The 8660-nt window shown below is 46.8% G+C and overlaps 1 protein-coding gene across 1 annotated transcript; it reads right to left on the reverse strand.

The window, feature by feature from the left end:
* Nucleotides 1-413: 413 nt before the first annotated feature.
* On the reverse strand, nucleotides 414-4376 carry LOC123579678 (cystatin-C-like). Its single transcript, XM_045443785.1, has 3 exons — nucleotides 4155-4376; nucleotides 1412-1525; nucleotides 414-553 (listed from the first exon to the last, which is right to left on the reverse strand). The coding sequence occupies exons 1-3, from the start codon at nucleotides 4374-4376 to the stop codon at nucleotides 470-472; spliced, it is 420 nt and encodes a 139-aa protein (XP_045299741.1). The 3' UTR covers nucleotides 414-469.
* Between the last annotated feature and the right edge of the window lie 4284 nt (nucleotides 4377-8660).

An 8660-nucleotide genomic window follows, 5' to 3' on the forward strand; every position in this document is an offset into this window, starting at 1 on the left:
CCCTCCTTTTCCCTGTGTGATTACCATAGCTGAAGGCTGGTTTCCCAGCCTGTCTCTGATTCAATCATCCTAAGAAATGATAGCATGCTCCCCTCACAATCCCACCATGGCCTTGTCAGCTTTCAGCTCTTCCTCTGCCTTCTAGAGCCATTGGGACCAGGAGCTCTTTTTAAAGGAATTACTCAAACCATTCTTCTGTGTATATATCCAAGATAATGAATAAGCCAAAATTAGCTGATGTTAGTGTTTATTGATTAAGATAGAGCAGAACACTTGCACTACATCTGGTGCATTTGGAAAGCAATTAAAAGAAAGGAGGTAGAGTCACTAAGCTGTCCAAAAATGCCCCAGAACCCTTTATTTGTCTCCTGGTGCTGGCACACTAAGGGGACTTTCACCTGGGCAGGGTCAAAAGCTTAGCAGCTCTACAAGGAGGATGATAGTGTGAAGGGGCCTGTCACGGGGTCCTCTATGCATCGTGGCAGTGGGACTTCACCAGGGATTTCTCGCTCAGCCAGGGGACAGTGTATATCTGGAAGGAGCAGAGCTTCTTCTGTGAAAAGGAAAAGAAATGGACAGTTATGGTTACAGTCCAAAAGGAAAATGCCCAGCCTGGTGAAGTCAGAATAGCAGATGGAGAATGGTGGAGGTTGGACATTCAGCTCCCACCCTACAAAACCCCATAACACTATGCAGGGCTCTGCATTACCTCCCGGTCACCATGCCCATGGCTTCAAATCCAGGAGGTTGGATCCTGCCCCCACCCCCACCCGCAGGTTGCTACATGGTCAATGTATCCCCACAGCCCTTTTGGGAGAAGCCTGTGGAAGGCCCCAGAGCCCCTGATAGACAGGACACTGCCCCCAAATTCCCTGACTTCCAGTGGGGCACACTAGGACAGGTGCAGAGGGAGGGATCCAGGGACTGTGACCAAGACTAAAACACACACACACGCACACACACACAGGCCCGTGTGCGAAGGAAGTAGGGTGTGGGGGCTGGAAGACAAAAGAAGTGCAAATTTCATGCGAAGATAAGATCCCCAAGAACCAGCCAGGCCTAGGGCAGCATCAGAGGGTTTCTGCCCCTCACAGGCCTCGAATTTCCAGTCTTTTCAGACAGCTGAGGCGGAGATTAAAGGCCTCTTTCTCCCCAGCAAACACCCCACAGCTGCTTCCTCTGTCCCACCAGCAACGGCCCCCAAAGCACATGAAGCTCCACTTTTCCAGGCAAAGTTCCCCATATAAATTCAAATTAGTAGCATACAAACACATGCACCCTTCCCCTACCCACACACTGACGCCTGCACACCCCTAGCCCGAACACTCACACGTGATGCACCCCACAGACACAGGCTCAGTCCCACCCCTCCTCCCTGCTTGGCTGCCCCTGGCCCCCATCAGGCACATACCCTCAGCAAGTCTGGCTGCTCATAGAAGGGACAGCTCTCTTTGTTGGGCTCGGACTTGGTGCATTTGGTTCGGCCTATCTCCACATCCAGAAAATAGTTTATTCCAGCCACAACCTGTACATGGGGAGAGCAGGGTTTTCTCACAACACCTGATAATTTTACATACACAGTTACCCTCCTGCTATCAGGCCCTCACACCAGCATTTATGCTGCCAAAACAGGTACCTCAGAAACTCACAGCCACCTCCTGAGGGCTGGCCCAGTGGCTATAAACAACCAACTTTGTAACTGATTCACAGAGAAGTTCCACAAGGTCTCAGGCTGACAGAGGGCAAGAAGCAGTAAGATGGAAGGTGGAAGCCAGGGACCAAAATTCTGTTAACTAGGTTTGGAGAGGGAGGCTCAGTCTGGGGAGCCAGCAGGGCTTGGGTTAATAAACCTCTCCCGCCCGGAGCCAGGGCAAGGACTAAGCCCACAGTAAGAGCTCTTGTGCTGCAACAGATTCTGGATAAGGTTCAGGAAGACGGTCATGTAATGGATACATGTAAGCTAAATTCCAGTTACATGGGTCAACCCCATAGATATTTACATTTCCTCAATGCAGCTCGGTTTATTTATTCCCTCAGTTCACACTAGGAAATGAGACACCTCTCTCCCTTTGTCTCTATGCCTCTGTCTCTCTCTCTCTGTTTCTCTCTCTCTCTCACACACACATGCACACATACATACACACATTTTAAGCTAATAAAAGGCTGGCCCTGCTGTCGTATGTTTTAACTTTTATTTATGATGGGGATATTTCTAAAGTGTGTCACACACCTGCCTGTCTTTTACATTTGAGGTTGCAGGAGAGAACGAATCCTGTCCTCATACAGGGCATCCCACAGACATGCAGATCAGAACTTGCATGGGATGAGGGCGCGGGACCAGGCTCCACACACTACCTGATGGAGTCACAGGTACATCCTGGGATCCCTCTGGTGTCAGTTTTCTACACGGACCCATGAGCTGTGATGCCAAGATAGTGTCACACTTAAGAGGAGCAGACTGGCAGGGAACCAGTGAACAGGGAGCACATGCCCTATCCAAAGGACACAGTGCCAGCCAAATGCTGCAGGAGAAGAAATGGTCTATTCTGGGCCTTCTGAAGTTTCAAGAGAAGGAGGATGAGCCCTAAATGCTGGCATGCACTACCAGGCTTTCATTGCTGTGAGGTTCTATTCTACTCTCAAATAGGCCCCAGGTCAGCTGGCCCAAATCCTCACCCTCCTTAGAGTCTGCAAAGCCCAGTGGCCCTTCCTGAGACTCCCTCCCACCCCCTTATGGACTCTGGTGACTATGCTCTTTATCTAACCAGATCTCCAGGACAGGCTAGAAGAGGCAGGGTAGTTGTGGTTCTTCCTACCCCAGTCATGACACCTCTACCTCTGGATGTTGGTGATGATGAGGCAATATTTGGGTGGGGAATGAGATGTCATATCCAAGAGGCTGCTGCCATGGATGTGACCTGTCAAAGGAATCAACACTTTGGGCCTTTCCTCCAGGATCTGAGGACAGGTTTGGATTTTTATGCCAGTTCCTCTGCTCAGGGATACATTGGGTGCCACAGGCTAGCTCATCACCCTATCTGTCTTTGCTGACAACATGGGTGCTCAGGGAACAAAGGGCCCTGCCTAATGGAGGATGATTGGTGTGGGCCCTACACTCCATTGCACAATGAGGACATAGAACGTAGGTTAGTTTAGAGGAACCTGGTGAGGGGAGGCAGGGAGGACAAACCACTTCTTCATGACCTGAATCTCATCTCAGGGAAACATCAGACCAATCCAAACTGAGCCCCAGTAGGAAAAACAATGGGCCAGACCCTTCAAAAATGTCAAGATCATAGATGGAGGGGCTGCTCCAGAGTAAAGGAAGCTGCAGGACAGAGGCTGCTGCACATGACCTGGCAATCCTGGGTATAAGGGACATCAGTGTGACAATCAGTGACATATGGATGAGGTCTGTGGATTGGAGGATTGTATCAGTGTTGATTCTGATTTCCAAAACTGTGTTGTGGTCATGTGATAAAATGCCCTTGCTTCTAGGAAATGTACACTGAGGTGTTAATTCAAAATGTTCAGAAAAACAAATGCATATATCCCACATACAACATTTGATAATCTAGGCAGGAATATAAAGGGATTTTATGAACTATTGTTGCAATTGCTCTGCAAGTCTGAAACTGTGCTCCAATAAAAGGTTAAAGGAAAAAGTGCTTAAAAAGTCATTCAGTGGTAGAGTCAGGAGGGCAGCCAAGTGTGGGGCCTGGTTTTCCTCTGCTTGTGATCATTTAATTGACAGCTCACACTGAAGTCCGTGTCCTGTGAGGCTGGGGCACAGATGTAAGGGGACTGGACAGGGGTCCTGACCCTCACACTTCTGTTCTTTGGCCAGGTTGGCACTTGAAATCACCAAAGAAGGCCATTGCTGTGACCTGGTCTGCAGCCTGGGTCCTAGGCACTCTGGTGTCCTTGTAGGGGAAGGGCTGTGGTGAACACAAAAGACTGGATACAGCCTGCTGAGAAGCACTGGAGTGTCCTCTGTCCCAGTACTCCTGCTAGGGTGTCAGAGAGCAACCCCTCCAGCCAGACACAGGGACAGACAGGGGACACGATGGCCATGCTGTGAGGCCACACCCCTCTGCTCGGGGCCCAGTCCCCACAGCTCTACCAGGGGCACTTGGGTGGTGGAGGGGACTCACCTGCTTCTGGGCACTCTTCACCTGCAGTACACGGCTGTGGTTCTCATCGTTGCTTGCCTTGTTGTACTCGCTGAGGGCAAATTTTAGTGCCTCCTGCACATCCTTGTCATTGACATCTGCATCCCATGGGGCTCCGACTTTGGAGTTTCTCTGGGAGTTCACAGCCAGGGCCAGGGCCAGGGCAGCCAGCAGGAGCAGGGGACTGTGCAGGCGCTGGGCCATAGTGTGTTGAGAGGCGGAGGAAACTCAGAAGGGAGAGATCTAGAGCCAGTGATCATCACGTCTCTGGTCACCCTGCTTTTATTCCCCCATCCCCACCCTGGGGCTGCCCACCCCTCCCAGGCTCCTCCTCTTCCACTCCCTTCCACTTCACCTTCAATCTGTCCCTGTCAGGACCTGTTGTCTGTCCTCTCCTATTTTTTTATTCCCTAGCCAACCTGTTATTAAATTGTTTTTTTTATTATTATTTTGTTCTCTACTGCTAGACTTTTAGGCTGTTACCATTTTGTGTGTATTTGTGTGTTCTTCCTTTTGTTTCAGTGGAGGTTGTCATTGTTTGCCATTGTTTGTTTTTGTAATAAGTAATCCTGTGATACACATTATTGTAGGAAATACACTTCTTTGGGCATACGTTGGATTATTTTCTTCCTAGAATTGGCATTACTCCTTCAGGCTACAAAGATATTTGGATACAGGTGGTAAAAAGAGAAAGAAATGCCTTACTCCAAACCAATAAATGGACTCTTAACTATGGAGAACAAACTGATAGTTACCAGAGGGGAGGTGGTGGGGGGATGAGGTAAATATGTGATGGGGATTAAGGAATGCACTTGTGATGTACACTGGGTGATGTATGGAAATGTTGAATCATATTGTACATCTGAAACTGATATTATACTGTATGTTAACCAAATTGAATTTAGATAAAAAATTAAAAAAAAAAAAAGATATCCCTGACTCAATCAGGTTCAAACAGTGAAGAGAATGTTCTTGGTTCACAGCAGCATTTTGTGCTTCACTTTGTTTGCAAATATCTATAAGTGCAGGTGTCCTCAGTGATGTGATGCTGGGCCTGAGACCCTGGGTGGTGTCCCCAGATAGTCGCTTCTTCTTATATACTACAGTCTTGTACCTGAATCACACCATGGCAGATCCACTTTGCACTTAGTTATCCTCCATGAAAAATGGTATCAGTTCCTGAGCTGTGCTATTCATCATTCACTGATTTAATAGATACTCACAGAACACTTGATGTCAGATACTGACTTTAGGAAGAAGGTAAAAGCTCAGTTCCTGCCCTCCAGAAGTCCTGGGTCTAATGAGGAGAAAGACATAAACAGGTACTTCAACATGACAAACTGACCCAGATTGCAGGAAAATAAGAGTCCAAGCCTCCAGATTCTGCCTGGCCTGTCTCTCCAGGGTTCTCTTCAGGTGGATTTGAAAGGGCAGTATGATCTTGATTCTTTCCTTAATTCCAAGACACGGGGAGAATTGTTTATCTCTCCTGGTCTAGATATGAAGAAATTCCAGTCTGGCCTCATCCCCAAGAACCTCGTCCAGGCCTCTCCTAAGGGGTTCACCCAGGATCAGGCCTCGTACCTCTTTTCTAGGTGTGTTCCTTCCCTCAGAGTCTTGTCCAGTCTGGTGACTTTAATACCAGCTCTGCACCCACAGTGCCACCAGATAGCTCCAGCTCAAAACTGCCACCTTAAGTCCTGTGATGTTCTGATTTATAACAGGATGTGTATTTGGTTTTAGTCCTTGATTCTGGCACAGAGGTCCTAAAACCCTGGAGATTTCCTAAGTGATGACAGCACAAAAGTGTCTCCTGTGATGTTAATTAAGTGACTTTTGGACCCACAGCAAAGGAGTCCAGGGAATTGTGATTGGAGAGTTGGAAATTTCAGTCCCACCCACCCAGACCTCCAGGGAGGGGAGGAGTTGGGAACTGAATCAGTCTCCAATTACCAAAGATTTAATCAATCATGACTATATAATAAAGTCTCCATAAAATCCCCAAATCTCAGAATTGGGTCCTAAAAGCTTCTGGGTTGATGATTGGAGATTAGTCTACTTGCAGATGCCATGGATACTCAGGGACCTTTCTCCACACCTTCCATGTACATCTCTTCCTTCTGGTCGTTCTGAGTTATACCCTTTCATAATAAGTCATTTAATGATAATGTTTCTTGAGTTTTATGCATCACTTTGGAAAATTAATCAATCCAAGGGGTGGGTCACTGGAAATTCCAATTTCTATCAGGGTAGTCAGAAGCACATGTGATAGCCTGAACATGTGACTGGCATCTGATGTATGTGTGTGTGTGTGTGTGTGTGGTGGGGGGGGTGATGTCTTTTAGGATTGAGTCCTTAACCTATTGGGTCTGATGCTATTGCCAGGCAGATTGTGTCAAAATTGAGTTAAATTATAGGACACCCAGCTGGTATTGGAGCATGACTTGGTGTTGTGGGATAAATACTTACACATCTAAATTGGATGATTAGAATCTTATTAATTGGTGCCAGGATACTACCTCTGAATCCAGCTGATGGTCTTTCTACTTACTTGGGTGACCCAATACACCCTAAGCTACCCATGCCCCAAAGTGCACTATGGATTTATCTTTCCCTCCATTGCTCAAGTGTTCTGTACTTTAATAAGGGTTGTTACTTGGTCAGCCCTCCAGGGGACCATTCCTGACATTACCGTTTAAAATTGGGACCACTACGCAATCTTCTCCACCTCTCATCCTTTCCTGGTTGGTTTGTTTATTTATTTATTTATTTATTTATTTATTTATTTATCAACTGAAACTTCTGTTTTGTTGGGTTGTTTGTTTTTCTCCCTTTCTGTCTCCCATTAAAATGTGAGCTGATTTTTTTTTTCTGTTTTGTTCACTGTAGTATCCAGTGGCTGGAACATAACTGGGGCAGGTTAGTATTGTCTGAATTAATGCATGAACTGGATTAGTGTTCTTAAGCTTGTCTTTGTTGTTGTTGAGAAAATGGTGTCAATATAGCTAATGTCTTATAGAATGAAAATTCATTTAAGTAATACAGGGAAGGAGAATCCACAAGGATGTAGAAAAAAGAGGTAAAGTTGAAAAGAGCAGGTTCCCTTCCTCTGAGCATATGTTACATTTTTTCTGCGAGTTTTGTTTTGAAGCCTCTTTCTGAGACCTGATTGTCTTCTGGCAAATGTAACTTGTAATGGCAGCTTTTTGATGTAACCATTGTCATAGTCTATGGGCATTAAATATGTACACTGGTAGTGTGAAATGGGTCAAGACACTAGTTTGAAGTCCACAGTTAGAAGCCAGTGTTTTGGCTGAATTATACCAGAGTAACTGATTTGAAAAGTGTCTAGTTAAGAGCAATGGGTGGTTGCTTGTGTCTAGGCAGCCTGGCCCTGAAGAGGATTCAGAACAAATCTCAGAGGGTCCCCAAAAGGGGGCCTGATGGCAGAGCATATGGGAGAGTCCAAGGCACCCACACACCACCCAGACTCAGCTTGGGATGTTTTCACCTGTTGCTTCCTGCTGTTGAGTCACACTTGAGGGTCACTGTTCCTGCAGTACTTGGTGAAGGAGAACCTCGTCCTAGCAATAGATCTTAGGCTTTTCTTCCTTCTCTCACTCCCTCCCTTCCCACCCCAATTCTATCTTCTCTCAATCATTGATCTCTGTCTCCTGCCTAAGTAGGCAGAATTGCCCCTTGACCCCATTCTGTGGCACAGGACCTCCCTCCTCTGTAGCCTTGGGGTCAGGACAAGGGGAACAGCACACAGCCTACCTGAGGCTGACATCCATGATAGTTGTGTCTCTGAGAGGCTGGCTCACAGTCCAGCCAGCAGTTCTCTCCCTGGTCATGAAGCAGAATCCTCTGGCTGCCATTGAAAGCCAGGCACTACCTCAGAGTTTCTAGTCACTACTCCATGGTGGGGGTCAGGCATCCATAGAGTTAATTGTCTGCAGGTGATTCTAGAACAAAGCAATGAACATCAAGGGCCATGGGCTAAAGGTCAAAGCACATGAGTCAGGGAGTTAATCCTTCCTGGGTCTGAAAATCACACCAAGGTGTCTGCAATCAAGGATGCCAGGGATCTGTGGCTGCAAAGTTTCTTTTAAGCTTATGCCAGAAGGACTTTGAGGTTTTGTTTGGGATGCTACCAAGCCCTCTGGTTGTAATGGAAATTGAACAGCAGAGGCAGGTGAACTCAGTGTCCATGGAACAGGGATGAAGCTATGGTTACAGGTCACTGGTTGGATCCAAATGCCACATAGATCTTCACTGAAGTTGCAGAACAAGTCAATCCTTCTAACCTATTACAATGCATACACTCATATCATACCATATATTTTTATTTTTACCAAAAATCAGCACTCAGTGAATTTGGGCTGCAAATCTTATGAAAATCATAACAAGTCTGGCTCCGAAGTGCAAGCTACTCAGGGACTTCTGTTTGGGGTCAGAGGGAGGGTGGGGAGTCAGGACCAGTCTCTG

Source organism: Leopardus geoffroyi, chromosome A3 (genome assembly GCF_018350155.1).
Source record: "Leopardus geoffroyi isolate Oge1 chromosome A3, O.geoffroyi_Oge1_pat1.0, whole genome shotgun sequence".
Lineage (NCBI taxonomy): Eukaryota > Metazoa > Chordata > Mammalia > Carnivora > Felidae > Leopardus > Leopardus geoffroyi.